Source organism: Pseudophryne corroboree, chromosome 12, assembly GCF_028390025.1.
Source record: "Pseudophryne corroboree isolate aPseCor3 chromosome 12, aPseCor3.hap2, whole genome shotgun sequence".
Classification (NCBI taxonomy): Eukaryota; Metazoa; Chordata; class Amphibia; order Anura; family Myobatrachidae; genus Pseudophryne; species Pseudophryne corroboree.
Genome location: NC_086455.1, coordinates 78,857,319 through 78,875,520, shown reverse-complemented (window position 1 = coordinate 78,875,520; position 18,202 = coordinate 78,857,319). Strand labels below are relative to the sequence as shown.

At 43.9% G+C, this 18,202-nt stretch overlaps 1 protein-coding gene across 8 annotated transcripts in view; it reads right to left on the bottom strand.

The window, feature by feature from the left end:
• DPF3 (double PHD fingers 3) overlaps positions 1–18,202 on the bottom strand; it is a 496,528-nt gene that overhangs the window by 217,747 nt on the left and 260,579 nt on the right. For all 8 annotated transcript variants that reach the window (XR_010190465.1, XM_063947686.1, XM_063947687.1 and 5 more), the window contains exon 3: positions 4,735–4,842. Coding sequence is in view for 7 of the 8 variants with exons in the window: in XM_063947686.1 (XP_063803756.1) it covers positions 4,735–4,842 (108 nt within the window). In the remaining variant the exon portion in view is untranslated. The remainder of the gene's footprint in view (positions 1–4,734; positions 4,843–18,202) is intronic.

The following is an 18,202-nucleotide window of genomic DNA, read 5'->3' as shown; positions in this document are numbered from 1 at the left end:
ATTGAGTATCAAAAACTCTCAACAGCGGTTTTGTTTTTTTGCAGAAAAAATGTTGCACGATGTAACTTGCGGCTAACTAAATCTGCATAATAATGGATACAGTATATGATCCATCCATGTATGTATAATCAAGCTCATGAAGCTAGTTAGTATGGGCTTTCCATTTCCTCTAAGCTAAAAAATGTAGTGTCATTCTGCGATGTTAAAACAGAAGAGTATACTTTATTATAATAATTCATGGTGGAGTCCCATTATTATGACCAGCAGCTAATAGCCAGAGTAACCGCCATGTGCAGTACAGACAGCAGCTGGACGGGCTGAACTGTCGTTTTAGACACACGTCTGGTAGCCCCCAGGTTCATTTTGTTGGTGAGCTGCTCCACTGTAGCGTTTCGGTCGGCCCTCACGCACCTTCATAACCAGCGTTCACCTCTCAGATCAATGGCACCTGGTGCTCCGCATGTTCCACGTCGGTTATTCACAATGGTGCCATTTGTCCAGTCACGATACACTTTCACCACAGCAGCACGCGAACAGCTCACAAACTGCGCTATTTCAGAAATACTGACACCCTTGGCGCGAAAGCCGATAATCATAACTCTTATAAATCGCCCCTTTTACCCATGACAGCAACGAGTGATATGTGTGCAGATGGCATATTGCACACCTTATATACCCACCAAGCCAGCGCACGGCACGTGACGTACTTCATGGGCTACGCGCTGCCGACATCAGATATAACAGGTGGTCATAATAATGTGACTCGACCGTGTAATTACCGCATACTACTTAAATTTTGGCAAGCTATGGACATCACATGATTCCACAAAGGGAGAACTAACGTTTTTTTTCATGAATCATTAGTATTACGAATTATTATCACCTTCATTCAAAATAAATAAATCTATTACCAATAGCAAGTTGTTGGGTTTTTTTTTTTTTACCTAAAAATCCTTTTCCATGCTTTCCCTCTGACTGCCCAGCTGAAAAACAGTTAGGGCCAGATGCATCATCGCTTGGAAAGTGATAAAATGGAGAGTGAAAAAGTACCAGCCAATCAGCTCCTAACTGTCATTTTTCAAACACAGCCTGTGACATGGTAGTTAGGACCTGATTGGCTGGCACTTTTTCTTTCTCCATTTTATCACTCTCCAAGTGATGGTGCATCTAGTCATTAGTCTTCAATAACTAGTGAGCCTCACAACTGAAGGGGGGTATACACAGGGAGATGTGCACAGACAGCCCAGCACACATCTCTCCCCCCGCTCAGCACTCAGCGCAATGTGTGCTGAGCGAGGGGGGGGTGAAGTGAGGGATGTACTAGATTGTGCATGCATGCATAAGGCATCACTATGGGGCATACACACGGAGAGATCCGTGCTTAATTTCTAAAGGCCAGTACTCACTGGCCGATGTGCGAGAGATGTGTGCTGAGCGAACCGATGTCTCCCCCCGCTCAGCGCGATGTGTGCTGAGCGTGCGGGCGAGACGGGGGGGGCCGCTGGGTGAAGTGAGCGACCCGCTAGATTGGCCTGCATGCAGGCCAATCTAGCAGCAGCGATAGCGATGCGCGGGGCTGCGCATAACTATCGCATAACTATCGCTGTGAGGGCTACACACGGAGAGATCACTGCTTAAAATCTAAGCAATCTAGTCAGATTGCTTAGATTTTAAGCAGCGATCTCTCTGTGAGTACCCCCCTTAAGCAATCTAGTCAGATTGCTTACAACATTAAGCACGGATCTCTCCGTGTGTAACCCCCTTTACACTGTTTTGGAACGGATTGGTGTTTGTATGATATTTGTGCACTATCCTGCTGCTTTACCTGGAACAATTTTGTCTTCTATAGAGAGCTTTTATGCGTTTGCTTTTATTTTAGTCCATCAATACAATACAATGCAAATGCTCAATGGGAAATAATCCTTTTGTGCTAAATGACAGCATTGTCTCTAAGCAGGGCTGCAGAGAGTGTTATCTGTATGCACGCATTACCACAGAAGGTACAGGAGAGCTAGGGAGAACGCAGACCGTTTTCAGGAAATAGACTTCTGCTCCTGAGGCCACTAAGCCCAGAATTGCCATGGAAACAGACCCTGGCACACAGATGCCCCTAAGGAATTGCCCGCTCCTGCTATCACAGCTGCCAGTGTCAGCACAAAAGGTTTGATGGCATGTTTGTATCTTTATAGATACCCACTTTGCCACTCAGACATGCAAGCAGCTATATAATATGAATTATTGGATATGTACAATTAAAGGAACAATATACCCATACTACACCATATGCACATATCAAGTATAAACTAAGGACATACAGTAGCAAACATCTCCAGAATATCCTCATTATCTGCTGTTTGAACCAAAAAAGAATTTATTATGGACAAGTTAATTAAAACATCATATAAACAGCTATATTAGCAACCATGTACCATGAGCTACATCTTTCACAAAATGAACATGTGAAAAGGGTAACCCATATTTGGAAATACTGTATGTGGTGCTGCATTGTAGAACCTGTGTTTCCCTAGCACAATCACAACTATGGATCTCTTCACTCATGTAATTTCCTAAATTCAAAAGATCATTACTTTCTCTTCATTCGTAGGTACACATACAGACAGTATTTAAGCCTGTCATACCAAAGGGACAGATGTACTGAGCCTTGGAGTGTGATAAAGTGTAGAGAGTTAGGGGTCTATTCATGAAGCAGTGAAAAGAGTGGACAAGTGATCCAGTGGAGAAGTTGCCCACAGCAACCAATCATCTTCTCTGTATAATTTTATAGTATGCAAATTATAAATATTACATCAATGCTGATTGGTCGCCATGGGCAAGTTCTCGACTGGCTGACTTCTCCACACTTTTCACTGCTTCATGAATAGACCCCATAAAGTACCAGCTAAGCAGATCCTAACTGTTATTTTTCAAACACAGTCTGTAACATGGCAGTTAGGAGCTGATTGACTGGTACTTTATCTCAGTCAACTTTCTCTCTCTCTCCAAGGCTTAGTCACATCACTCATCGTCAAGAAGCGACTTCCAAGTCTCTCTAGAGTACGGAAATAAAATGTAAAATCCCATAAAAAAAAAGAAAAGATCATGGAGACAGTGACTAACCATGCAACAAGCAAATTAAAATGGATTAAGCATTGGCACTTTTTCATTTAGGCTGATCACACAGATGGAACCAAAGTCTACTCATTAAGTCAGGCCAGCAACACTAGAGTGGCCATAAATCAAACAGGGATAGCAGACTGTTATGATCATCTGCTCACAATCTATGTTTTTATCTTTTTTAATGCACCTCCAAAAATTATGACCCATTTGAGATACAGCTAAGGGGAATAGAGAAAGGCATAAAACGCCATGTGAAAATACACATTTGTAGAAAGTCACAAAAAGAATGTATTTTTCAGTATTTCCAGCAAATGACTGAAATGAGAATACAGCTACGTATGAATGCTTATTGAATAAGAAAGATCTTGAGACCATGTGCCTGATTCAGAGTCACACCTAAAGAGGTTAAAATTTCGGACGCTTCTAGCATTTGGAAATCCAAGCAAACATCTGACTGCATTTAATTGTCCTCATCTATGCAACTGCATTGCCCCAGTCCTCCACTTCTGCGACCAATCTTTACCACTAGCCCCATTACTGGTGCATGAAAGACATCTGAAGTCAGATGGATCTCTGCTTAGCTCACAATTACACCTACATGCCTATGGGTCACTAATCCTTTGTGTGTAAGCCCCATTATAGCCACGTTGCCACCCAATAATGCCAATTTAGCCTCACGTGAGATGCGTCTGAGATCCATGTGACTGAATTGCTCATTACTCCAAGTTACATATGGAGGCCGCAACCTATGTACTGTTTGCAGAAGATTTGTCAACATTCAGAATTGTATGCAATTCTAAATCAGGCCCTACATGTTGAGTGGAAGATATTCCGTAGGAAAAGTTCAGCAGAACAAGAGAGAGACTGAAGCGGTTTCCATGACAATATAACTCTTTGCTCCGCCAAGGGGCACCACATACAGTACAGATGCACAGATGATAGCAGTAGGAGAATGCATCAATTCTGTAAGTCTTGGACACAAAACTTCAAATGGGATATTTTTATCACTATTATAGTAGCATAACGTTTGGAGGTGTACAGTTTTTCAAAGTAGGTAGGATATGCCATCAATGGCAGCTGAACTCTCCCCCCTCACTGTCCAATTTTGCCCCATGTTTGCATTATTTTGTACACAGTCCTATGGGGCTGCAAACAATGAGATGCGTGTTTGGGGCTACTGTAAGTGCATCATATAGCCACACTTACCTGCAGGGAAAGTTGATTTGCAGCTAATTGAATCAACCCCTTTATTTCTATTTAATGGAATGTACAGTATTCACCTACACAGTAATCTTTATCACAAAGAAAGTTTGGGGGGAATTCAATTGCCAGCAAGTATGTATCTTGCCCAGCATAATTCACATGACACCTGCCACACTATACGCCGGCGAGATCTCGGTCAAAAGTGTTCGCTACCCCATAGGGTAGCAAGAGCACCTTTGTACGAACAGGGGTGCAAAGCCACCGGGCAAAGGGTGCAAATTGGTTTAAATGCCACAGCAACGGCAATTCACCAGTAACTGAATTCCTCCCTTTGTGCCTACACCTTCAACAGGAAGGTAATCCTCAGACCATTAATAATGGTACTCAGCTGGAATACCAAGTGTGGTCTCCTACCTGATTTTAACTCCAATAGCCGTAACCGGGGATCTTCAGGGGGATGTAAACGTCTTTTCTTCCTCCAACATCGAGCAGGGTAAGTATACAGCTGTCCTGGAGCCACTCCTATATATAAAAACAAACACACAAAGAACTGTAACTACAGGCATCAAATGAGCATGAAAACTGCAATCTTAGTGATGTAGCCTGGACACATGGAAATAGGTTCTTTATACTGATATCAAACAATACTAGTAAATAAACTTGTATTCACTAATTTTAAAATGCTTTACAAAGTAAATTAAGAACTACACAGTTGAAAGGGAACAGTATTGGTATTGGATACTAACCACCACCATAGTTTTTACCATAAACTAACTGTGTTTGACAGATGTTTCGTATCCATCACTGCATACCAAGCATATCACGCCATTTAGGGAACGTCATTATTATGTATATATCAGAGGTCAACAGAAACCGATGTCTAATAAACATTTCATACCAATGTCTGTGTGTGTGATATAGGGACATCCACTGAGCGGAGGAAACACTGTTTTACCATCGGCACAGAAAGAATAATGGTACACTACCAGCCAGGCCAAAGTTATAGAACTCTACAACTTTTCCAGTTTTTGTTGAACTATACCTAGTTTAAATGTCTTAATGTACTCATATTACATGATAGAATAAATAACTGGAGATGAAGAAGAAATCATAGAACCATTTTAATATAACAAAAGTGTATTCTAAATTTGACTCATGAAGGTAGTTACTTTTTTGCAGATACTGTATGACAGTCAAACACACTCGCAGCCATCTTTCTGCAATGGAAATCATATATTGTTGGGGAAGTCTTCCCAACACTGGTGCATTAGCTCCCACTAATGTGCTGCACTTCTAGGTTCATTCTTTTGTCCGGTTTACCCCATACCAGCTCGATGCTCAAGGGGGTTTCAGTCTGGAGACCGTGCAGTTCATTCCACGATTTCAAGCATGCAGTCTTGTTCTTTACCTCAATGGTAGTTCTGACATAGCCTGGAGGTATGTTTTGGATCATTTTCTTGATGTAAGATGAAGCCTTGACCAACAAGGCATAGATCAGATGATACTGCATGGCAGTGCAAAATGCAGCTTTATCCCATTTGCTTATGTATTTAGAGAGGAGAGATACACTACCTGACATTAAAAGAAGTATTCACAGTGTTTATAAAAAATAGGGATTGTATATAGAATCTCTGGAGCCTACCTTAGGAGACTAGATTTTTAAACTTTTTGAGAGTACAGAGTGGTTTTTACACCAAAAGCTTTTAACGGAACGGACTTGACAGTTTTCCATCATCATTGCTTTTCGTATTTTAATTATCTGTACTTATTTGGACATGTCTATACGATGTGACGGAAATGTAACCCAAGGACGTGCAGTCAGGGTAGGCCTCCACTGTCATACTCCCCGTCAAACTCCTGAGATTTTATATAAAAACAATTAGAATAATACAAAGAAGATATTTACAAAATAAGCTTCTTCTTTGTTTATTGTAATCCATTTTATAGCTAACACTCACCAGCTTTGTGAAGATCCCTGGCGCTGCAGGGAGAGGGAGATGAGGCAGCAACAGCTCTGCCTCGGTGCTACAGTCAGACCCTGCTTTGCAGAGTTGGGGGTGGGGCCACACCATGGGCAAAAAAGCTGCACAGAAAGGGAGCTAATAGTGGCATGCCTCCAAGTGTGAGGGCGGCCTTGTATACTGATGGACACTTGGATGTGTCATGTGACCAGGAAGTACACTGTAGTCGGAGCTCAGTCACCAGCAGCAAGAGAAGACACAGGGATACAGGTAGGAGACTCAATTGACACTGTAGCTTAGTGTAGTGAGGGGAGAGTTACAGTGAGTAGCAGTTGAGAAAGGCTCCCAGCATTCAGACCCATCTACCCAGCCATTAGCCGTCACTGATGTAACCATCTTTTACCCTTATCCCCCCTCTCCATCCCTTCCCCAAGGCCTTCCCTTATGTGTCCTCCTTATTCTATCACTTTTTATTATTTTCTTCCTCTTCTAGCGCTATATTATTGCCATTTTCTTTTTAATTGTGTTTGTCTTCATATAGTTATTAATACGTCATCATTATGGTCATTGACTATGTATTTTAATTCACTGATTTTGCAAGTTGCCAATATGGGGCGGTATTCATGTGACCGCCGGTTTGGAGACCGATGGTAACATGACCTCCACCAACATTCTGCACCCTCACTATCCCGACGGTCGGCATGCCGGCCAACAGGGACTATTTCCACTCGTGGGTGTTCACGACACCCACAGAGTGGGAATAGAACCCGTGGCGACCACAGGTCACCACTGAGCCCGCAAGGGGCTTGCTGCACTCGCCCCTCCCCGCCAGGATCCTGGCGTCGGTATGCTGCCGGGATCCCGGCGTCGGTATTCTGACCGGCGGTCAGCCATACCACACCGCCAATATGATGACCTGGATATTAAGTGCTATTCTGATACGATTGTTCCATTGTACTTTACCCCACTCTATGTATTTAGAGCTTTGTGCACTTTGCATACTTTGTAATTTTGTTTGCATTTATTTAAAAATCTAATAAAATAGATTATTTCATTTGTATTTTTTTTTTGTAAATTATGGCAAAAAAAGGACGGCCAGGATCACCCCAACAATGCACTACACAACAAAAACATGCACTGCAGGCGGATAGGTAATGCATGCTAGTGCACATAAGCCAGAATATCAACAACTACCAACAATAGGTATTCACTCAACCGTCTAACATGACTACCCACCTGGTAGGGTGATGACGCAGCCACTGTCAGGGTGGTCCAGCAAACAAGCAAGTCAATGAAGGTGACCGCGCCCGAAGACTATAATAACTAAACAACTCAACCAAATCTGCATCCAATATGGTGACCTGACATTTTTTTCCCACCTTAAAAAAATGGTTAACAACAAACGTACCACCAAAAAACCGCGAGTAACCTCAACCGCTGACCGCAAAGTTCCCACCATTGGATACAATGGAGCGCCTATGCGCTACATTGTATCTCTGCCGTGTGCAGCCTGACTGACAGCTCAGGAGCGCACAGCCAATCAGGAGAGTGCCACGACGTGGCGCTCCCTGATTGGCTGAAGGGACCCTCTTTGACAGGAGTCACGGCGGGTCACGGCAGTCGGGGAAAGGGGTCCCATGTGTAAACATGGGACCCCTTTCAGTCCGTGGTTCAGGTTTTTCGGTTTGTTTTTTTGCCAAGTACGTGGCTTACAAGTAGAAGAGGACAGTAGCTACCCTGGATTGTGTGAGTATAATTTTATTCACAGGTACCCCGTGGATTCTACATGGAGAAGTGGACCGAGCCTCGTGTGAACATAGGTAAGTATGTGTGTATGTAGGTGTGCATGTATGTAATAAAGTTTTACTATCACGGTGTGTGTGTTCTGATTTTTGTTGGGTATTTTTTTTGTAGTAGTACTACAGGTACCAACGGGCCCGTTTTTCCACCGCATGCTGGTACTTGTGGTTCTCCAAGTACCAGCTTGCGGGGGAGGCTTGCTGGGACTTGTAGTACTGCTACAAAAAACAATATTCTTCATTTTTACACCTGGCTATCAGCCCCCCATCCGCCGCCCTCGGATGGGGGGGGGGGGGGGGGGGACAGCCTCGGGCTTCACCCCTGGCCCTTGGGTGGCTGGAGGGGGGGACCCCTTGACTTAAGGGGTCCCCACTCCTACAGGGTACCCCGGCCAGGGGTGACTAGTTAGTGATTTAATGACAGGGCCGCAGGGACGAAGATAAAAGTGTCCCCCGGCTGTGGCATTATCTCTCTGACTAGTGGAGCCCGGTGCTGGTGTTAAAAATACGGGGGACCCCTACGCTTTTTGTCCCCCGTATTTTTGGCACCAGGACCAGCCGTAGAGCCCGGTGCTGGTTGTTCAAATATGGGGGAACCCCTGTCAATTTTTTCCCCATATTTTCACAACCAGGACCGCCTCAAAGAGCCCGAGGCTGGTTTTGCTTAGGAGGGGGGACCCCACGCACTTTTTCCCCCCCTGATTTTAAACCCTTTCCCACCCCTTCCCACTGATAAACATGCATGGGTCTCATGGATCCGTGCATGACTATCAGAACACGGTAAAAAAAAAGCAGGTCTATTTGAAAACTGCTTTTTTTTTTTATGAATTGTATCTTTTCACGGCAGTGTTTGGCTATTGCCGGCAGTGTTTGTGATTTAGAATTTTTAGTAAATTACCGAGTTGTATCAAATAACAGGCATATTTGACCGATGGTGTATTCATTCGTATTTTTTTTCTTTGACTTCCAAAAAAATACGAATGCCCTCATCACTGCCGAGATTTTAGTTTAGTAAATTCCCGAGATGACACTTTGAAGAAAAAACACCAAATCGGTCAAAATCGGGACCTTAGTAAATATACCCCAGGGTTCCATGTGCAACTAATGTACATACACTACTGCACAAGATGCCTCTAAATGTAGCCATCCTGGAGGGAGTAACATATGTAAATACATTAGCTGATCTGTTGAAACAACGCTAACATAGCAGCATGTCGCAGGGGGCCTAGCTTAGCTTCCTAATCCTCATCCAGAAGGGGACCGAAACCTTCTCACATGGGGGCATACAGTATTTATCATTAAAAAATTGTACAATGAGAATCTTTAGTTTTCAATTCTAATTGTATTCTTACAATTTTTTCACGATTCATCATGCCCCCATGAGAAAATCACATTTTTGAAAAACTGGTCTTTTTGAGAAGAGAGTCTTTCGAACTCCGGCTGCCGGGTTACCTAACTGTACAAAGGGTCACTGCAGCCGCAGCACCTCTGCCGCCCAGACCCTCCCGTCCCGCGGCATGCAATAGCTGTGGCACCCTAAACATGCATATTATGGCCCCCCACCGCAGCATGTTGTCTGGCTGGCCCTGCAGCAGTGCCCCACACACACACACGCGGTATGTGCTCTGGCTGGCCAGCAGTTCACTGCAGCAAGCGCCCCCCGCACCATGCCGCTCGCTCCGTCTGAAGATGTCTCTCTGCAGCCGTGGACCCCCGTCTCATCCTCCCCCCCCCCATCTCCTCTGCTGCACAAGCTGCTGTGTAAACGACGGCTTGTGAAGAACTTCAGGGGCTGTTCGCCAGCTCAGGATGGTGGACAGTTTCATGTTTAAATGACTATGGAAAAAGTTGTGAAGACTTTTGGTGCGCTTAAGCTGCCTATAGACTTTCAAGTGAAAACAAAGGTGTCACCACACACCCCAAATAAATAACAAGAAAAAGAGATATCACCGATATGTCTTCAGGCGCTGATGTAGGTCATAAGGGGTATTAAACATCAAATTTCAACCCTCAAACAAAACATAAGGAAATATTACACTATTGTATTTCCTTATGTTTTGTTTGAGGGTTGAAATTTGATGTTTAATACCCCTTATGACCTACATCAGCGCCTGAAGACATATCGGTGATATCTCTTTTTCTAGTTTCATGTTTAAAGTTTGATGAATGTCACAATTTCTCCAACACCTGGTTAATGAATATTCCTCATGGAATTAAACTAGAGAGGTCATCTTCCAACACAATATCATAACATGGCAATAGCAAATGGAGGTAAACTGTCTGGCGCTCAGGGCTGTAGCCATGTACTGTATTTAATGAGGCACTTTAAGTTTGATGTCAACCACTGGAAATGCCCAGGACTCCGCAACATTGTTTCTAATACAATGTGGTATGTAAATGTACATCTATGTACGTATAGTTGAATAATAAATTACACAAATATACCACCCAGGCCTGGGGTAATTGGTTCACTTCTTAAAGCCCATCCTATCAAAGAGACCCATGCCAGGGCTTTTCAGACTATGGGAGAGATGTGCTAAGCCTGGGAGAGAAATATATACGTTATGGTAAGAACTTACCGTTGATAACGATATTTCTCCAAAGTCCACAGGTTCCACAGGATAACAATGGGATATGATGGAGCGACAGCGGATTTGCACCAATCAGTCAAAGCTTTCCGGCCTCCCAGCATGCAACGGGCCTGTCCATATATCCCCGCCCCCTGGCTCAGACAAATCAGTTGTATTCCAAAGCAGAAGGCAGGAGCATCATGTAGAACCCTAATCAGGCGAGAAGAACACACATGCACACCCTTCCGTGCAAGAAGGAAGAGGTTAGTGAGTAAAAAGGGATTCTCAAATCAGGTGCATCAGGGTGGGATCCCTGTGGAACCTGTGGACTTAGGAGAAATACCGTTATCAACTGTAAGTTATTACCAGAACTTATATTTCTCCGGCAGGGTCCACAGGTTATCCACAGGATAATAATGGGATTTCCCAAAGCAGTTTAGTGGTGGGGACGCTCCTGATGCATAGGAGAATACTTCGCCCGAGTTCAGCATTGTGAGAGGCAAAGGTATCCAAGGCATAATGTCTATTTAATGTGTAAACGGAAGACCATATATGCACTAAAAATGGTAAAGTGACTACACTTTGGCGCTAATCCAATGCTACACTTTTTGCAGGAACTTCTATTTTCTCAATAAAATGTAATGTACCGGCTTGATGTGAATAAAATATAAATTTAATACTACACAATGATTGTATGATACAGCCTTGAAAAAGGGACTTTGATGTCCCGAAACGCGTCGGCACCTGCTTTCCAGTACTTTCCTGTGCTTCTGGACATCCTTGACTGTGAAAGGGACCACTGGGGAACACGCCTGACGGAGCCACATGCAGGGTATTGTTCCCGGGAAATACCTTGCATTCATAACACCTGCGGCTCCGATTATCATCTTGGTAAGACTCTGTTTCCCATGTTGGGTTCTGTTTTTGTCTCACTTTTAATCATTGTGTAGTATTAAATTTATATTTTATTCACATCAAGCCGGTACGTTACATTTTATTGAGTAAATAGAAGTTCCTGCAAAAAGTGTAGCATTGGATTAGCGCCAAAGTGGGAGTAGTCACTTTACCATTTTTAGTGCATTTTTACTGTTTGGTGTTTGCAGGGAACTCCCAGACTACCCCCAGGCTTGCACAAATCCTTACAGCGCAACCATCCACCTCTATTATTTCTTTTTTGGAAGACCATATATGGCTGCCTTACAACCCAGTTCTGTTTAGGCACCACATTGTGCTGCCCAAAAAGGACCTATCTTACGGGTAGAATGAACAGAGACATTAGCCAGAATAGGGAGATCAGCTTAGAGAATATGGTTCTGAAATCGTCCTCTGAAGCTATCTTGCCAGCATCTGCTTACCAGCCTGCCATCCTCTCTTGTGAAATCCATAGCGAATGAAGAGAGATTCTCTTTTCTGATGGCACTGGTATAATCCACGTAGATCCCTTATGCACGGATCACGTCTAGTGATGCATCTCCCGCAGCGAGGCCCGGAACCTGAAATACCGGGACAACAATTTCTTCGTTAAGGTGGAACTTAGTCATCACCTTGGAAAGATACCCAAACCTAGTTCTGAGAACTGGTTTATATGGATAAAAGATAAGAAATGGGGAACAACATGACCATGTCGATAAGTCTGATATTCCTCTAGCTGACACCGTAGTCAATAGAAAAAACATTTATGATCCATTTTAACCAATGGTTCAAAATTGGCAACTTGAAGGGCTTTAAGGACTAACACAAGTCCCACGGCACTGTAGGATGAACAACCAGAGGCTGAATGGAATAACCTGGAAAAAAGTACGCACATCCTGTAAATTGGTTATTTCGTTTTGGAACCCTATAGTCAATGCCGACCCTGCTTTTCCAAGGGAGCCACCTTCAAAGCTTTATCCATTCGTGCCCGAAAGTATGCTAAGACCCCAAAACTCTGAAAGATCTAAGATCCAACCTCACTGCCAGCCTGAACATAGGCTTGCCATATTTGGTGATAAAGGCGAGCTAAGGAAGAGTTCCCTGTTCTGACATCTGTTTAAATCACCTGCTGCAAATATCCTGTTACCTTCAGGATAAATGTATCAAGGCCATGCCATCAAAGACCGTAGATACAGATGTCTGTGATAACCAGGACCCTGCTTCTGTAGTTCTGGACCTTGATAGAGCAGAAATGGAGTATCCATTGCCATTCTCTGCTGGTTTTCCTGTTTAGCTTTCTCACCACCCTGGGTAATAGGGTGATTGGAGAAACATAAAAACCAGAAGAAAGTCTCATCTCACCGATAAGACATCCACAAAGATCACTCTGGGATCCATTGTTTTTGACCTCTATGTGAGCACTTTGTTGTTCCGACAAAACTCCATGAGATAGCTCTCCAGCAAACAACTCTAGTTCACCAAAATCAGGATCCCTCCGGGTGTAGAGCCCATTAATTTCCCTGAATGGTGTGTCAACTTGAGAAAGTCCGCTTCCCCATTTAGGATTCCCGGAATGAAAATAGCGGACACAGTTGAATGATGAAGTTCTGCCCATCTTAGTATGTGCTTTACCTTTTTCATCACTTTTCAGCTGCGAGTTCCTTCCTGATGTTGAGGTACGCACGGCACTGGACTGGTTTTCCTCAAAAACTCTCCTGTACCTACACCAGTGTCCTATATGTGGCCCAAGGTTCCACCTTTAACGGCATACAATCTACTTCTTTGGGAACACAACCTTCATGACACTGTTCCTCAGTGTCAGAATTTTCCCAATCTGAAATCAAAAGGATTTCTCTTTGTCCAGCTGGGATGCCTGTTTCCACCAGGCTGACGACCTTCTTACTTTTATCATAAGTACCATTCCATTTTCATTATGTGTTGCATTCCATAATTACCTACAGCACCTTGTATTCCCAGGTGGTTCCTCCAAGTACCAACCTGGACAACACTGCCCATCTTCCACGATCCATTGAGATTGGGCACATTTAGTGTGGTGTGACTGTAGATTCTATTTGGTAAAATCCAGACGCTGCAGAGACGTCGAGTGGAATTGTGCATACTTCACTCTGTTGATGTAGATACCATGGATCCGTTTGAATGGATCCGTTTGACTGTGTAACAAAAACTTGAATCCTAGACTACACCCTGGATATTTTGTTGCAGGGTAAAAATTACTTCTTGCACACCTGATCCAGTACAGCCCCCAAATGAATCATTCGATGTGACGGGACTGGAGACACTTCAGGCCCATTATTGATTCAGTTGTGCTTCTGCATACAGGTTATTGGGGGTCATTCCGAGTTGATCACTCTCTAGCAGTTGTTGGAAGCTGTGCAAACGCTACGCCGCCGCCCACTGGGAGTGTATTTTAGCTTAGCAGAAGTGCGAACGATTGTATCGCAGAGCGCATGCCAAAAAATTTTGTGTCGTTTCAGAGTAGCTCAAAACCTACTCAGCGCTTGCGATCACTTCAGCCTATTCAATTCCGGATTTGACGTCACACACCTGCCCAGCGTTCTCCCAGCCACGCCTGCGTTTTTTCTGGCACGCCTGCGTTTTCCCAAACACTCCCTGAAAATGGTCAGTTGCCACCCAGAAACGCCCACTTCATGTCAATCACTCTGCGGCAACCAGTGCGACTGAAATGCATCGCTAGATCCTGTGCAAAACAACATAATTTGTTTTGCCCGTACGTGCCGTTTTTTAGCCTGATCGCTGTGCTGCGAACAAATGCAGTTAGCGATCAACTCAGAATGACCCCCCATTGTCTGTTGCAGAGGACGTAAGGGTAATCCCCGCATGCCAGGATTAAAGATCGTCTAGGTATGAGAAATTTCTTAACCGCTGCTAGCGGAGATAAAATGTGCTCACCTTAATATCTTTGTTAAATACTCAGGCTAACCCAAAAGGTAAGTCCTAAACTAAAATGCTGTTGGAGGATAGCAAACCCTTAAATAACACTTATGGACAGTGATATAACACCTGAAGGTAAACATCCCGTAGATCCAGGGGTAGCCTTAATCCCCTGGCTTTATGCCAAGCATAAGGAACATAATGATTGCAAGTGCAACCGAGGTTCCAATGTATTTGTTCAGCATTTTAAGATTGAGCATAGGCTGAAATGACCCATTTGGCTTCCGAATTTACCAGGTTGGGGTAAAAACTTTGTCCTCGTTTGCAAGAGGAATTGGAATGACTATTCCTGCTGAAGCAATTTCTGAACTGCTTCTTGCAAACCTTGTCCTTCGTCTCTGCCCGAGACGGCTGTGAAGGCGAAATCATACCTAGTACTGTGCCAGGACTGTATGCCTGAAGAAATCGCCCCCACTCCAGCCTGGGGTCCCCAGGCAGAGGCCCATACCATACTACTGATGGCTTATCTTTCTACAGCACCTGTCCAGATGGTCTCGCATCTGAGTATCAACCAGGCTCAACACTGCTTATCTTCCAAACTCAGATGAGATTGGGCCTATCCAGTGTGGTGTAGCTGTAGCTCCCAACCGGCCTTATTAGTCTTCCTAGAAATCAAAACCAGGGGCCGAAAAGCAGAATTTTAAGTTTAAACTGTATGTGGAAAAAAGTTGACCTTTTTGGAGTCAGCTCCTGACTCCAGAATATCTGTTAATTCTTTACCAAAGAAAAACTTTCCAGAAAGGACAACGATTCAGAACCTTCCTAAATTCTGAATCGGCTTCCACATTCCAGCTAAAACTGCTCTGCGTGCAGATATGATTGAGGCTAATGCCCTGGAGGAAATAATGCCCAAATCTATTGGTGCTTCTCCAGGATCATTGCACTATATGAGAATTTTGCAGTTATTGAGAAGATTCTCCTTCAATTGCATTAGCCCAGGCAACCACTGTCTTTGCCATTTGAGCCAAAGCCAAGGCTTGGCCCTATGACTGCCCTAGAGGGAAAGCAAAGATAAAGTAGATCACTTGCATAACTACTTTAGGAGCCACCTCTTTTTAAACATCCCCAACTGGAAGAAGGTAATTAGAATTCAATTTCTTAGGATTCTAACTTTTTATTGGGCATAGCCCCAACCTCTTCCCTGATTTCTGTCCGCTGATTTGACTCAGGACACTCAGGTTTTTAGGATGTTTAAATACAGGTGCCTAGGTTTTTAACCAGGCTCCCTCAATGCTTTATTTAACTCAGCTATATTCCAGCTGAGACCTACCTCTTCTTTGTATAATGAAGTAGAATAAATTGGACTTTCATCCTCCGATGAATTCAACAATGTGTAGCCTGTGAATGTGAAGATTTGACTTACCACTGCTCTGAGAAGCTGCTGCTGGGAGTGATACACCATAGGTGGATCAGCATTTAAAGGCTCTACCTGGTACAGGATTCTGAAGAGATTATCCATTCAGCTTATTGGATAAAATGTGTGCAAAGATAGCCCAAGGAGGATACATATGTACCTGAATCTGCCTTGTATTTCTGCTGAAGCTAATACACTATGCACATGAACCATCCTGAACCAGATCATGAGAGGACAAAACAGCTTTGTAAAACAAACATAATATGAGTGTCCTCACCTTTGCCGCTCTTATACACGATAAATAATCAGCACTTCCACAGTATACTACACAATTTTGTGACTGTAATCTTTAAATGATATTCATCCGACCCTCCATGCATCAGCAGTGAGGATCTGCAAGACAGACTTAACAGACATAGTAAAGTCAGCCCAAATACTAGCAGTCACATGTTTATACATTAGTACAATAAGCAATATGAGTATATAATCAACTACAAATAACATTTTAATTTATGTAGGAGCACACATTTACTGAATCATGTTTAAACAGATCTAACGTATTCAGAAGCAATGCGAAAGAAACAACAGTAATGGTACAGGCTCATATGCAATAGACAATTTATCTAACTATTCGTACTCAAAAGGTAGATAGAGACTTAGTGCTGTATTACCCATACTCAGTAGAGTGGGATACAGGGAGACTCACCCCGCTTCCAAGATCGATCATACGTTAACGAACGCTGAATGGATCCAGACGCTAGTAGTGTACACTGCCGCCTATGCTGAACCCAGTGATCACAGACGCTCTGGTCACACACCCGCCTATGCTGCGACCGGATCCCCTTGTGGTAGTGCTTAGTGAATACAGACGCTCTGGTCACACAGCTGCCTATGTTGCGACCGGGTCTCCTCAGGGTAGCGCTCCGTGAACACAGATGCACCGGTCACGCAGCCACCTATGCTGCAACCGGGTCTCCTCGTGGTCGCGCTCAGTGAACACAGATGCACCGGTCATGCAGCCGCCTATGCTTCGACCGGGTCCCCTCGTGGTAGCAATCAGTGAACACAGACGCCCCGGTCACACAGCCGCCTATGCTGCGACCGGGTCCCCTCGTCTCCTAGTGTAGCTAGTAGTGTCTGAGACGGAAGCGAGGTAAACAGTTCATGGCGGGAGTAAAGAAAAAACACCCTAGGGTGAATTTACTCCAGGCGCTGATGAGGGAGATGCACCACAGCAGCTAAAACACATGGGGTTGGTCAGACCCCCAAAACACAAATGAATAAGGAAAATTAAAGCGCTGAATGGTCACATATGAGAGCAGAAGGTCACATGAAATTACACATTTATTGTATGTAAAAAATTGAATTTAAAAGGTTAAAAAGAGCAACAATGTATGAAATAAGCAATGAAGGCCACAAAATAGTGTCGCTGTGTATCTCTCAGTCCTGATAGGAGTATATAGACAGTTCACACCTGTTCCAAAACACAGTCCCTTAATTGATAAGCTCAAGGTATCCCGTCACTGTTCCATCATATATAATAGTTACCACCAGCAGTTGTCCAAGGTGTTTAAGCGGATAGGCATCCGCAACGGCTTATCCCTTGTTTGGCTGTGGGTGATGGCTGTTCTTCAAACGGGTCCGCAAATTGAGCCAGTGATGGAGGACCTGGTCCAGGTGGAGAGTCTTCAGGAATGAGTAAGTTGATGGTAGGCACACACAGCACCAACTGATTTGCCTGAGCCAGGGGGCGGGGGATATATGGACGGGCCCGTTGCATGCTGGGAGGCCGGAAAGCTTTGACTGATTGGTGCAAATCCGCTGTCGCTACATCATATCCCATTGTTATCCTGTGGATAACCTGTGGACCCTGCCGGAGAAAAAATACCAGCCAATCAGCTGCTAACTGCAATGTTATAGGCTGTGTTTGAAAAATGACAGGAGCTGATTGGTTGGTACTTTATCTCTCTCCGGTTTATCACCATCCAATCTGCCCCTATTTACTTTAGTCACAGTAACATGTCCCTTATCTAAGATATCTGTTTAGAGATGTTTTGTGAGCTCTGGATGGCACTACTATGTCCCATTATGCTCAGTCTCCTAAATCCAAGAACTGCAGACTCTTCAAGTTTTATTAATGTGCAGATGTGTGAGAGAATTATACTGTGCTTTAGTCATTACTTTTGGTTTTATCGGATACGTTTGATACAACTTTATCATACTTCGGGCTCCATTTAAGAGTGATACCAAATGCCGATGGCATATTTTGTTTAATGTCAGTGTGATACATATGAATAAGCCACCGGTATTTAT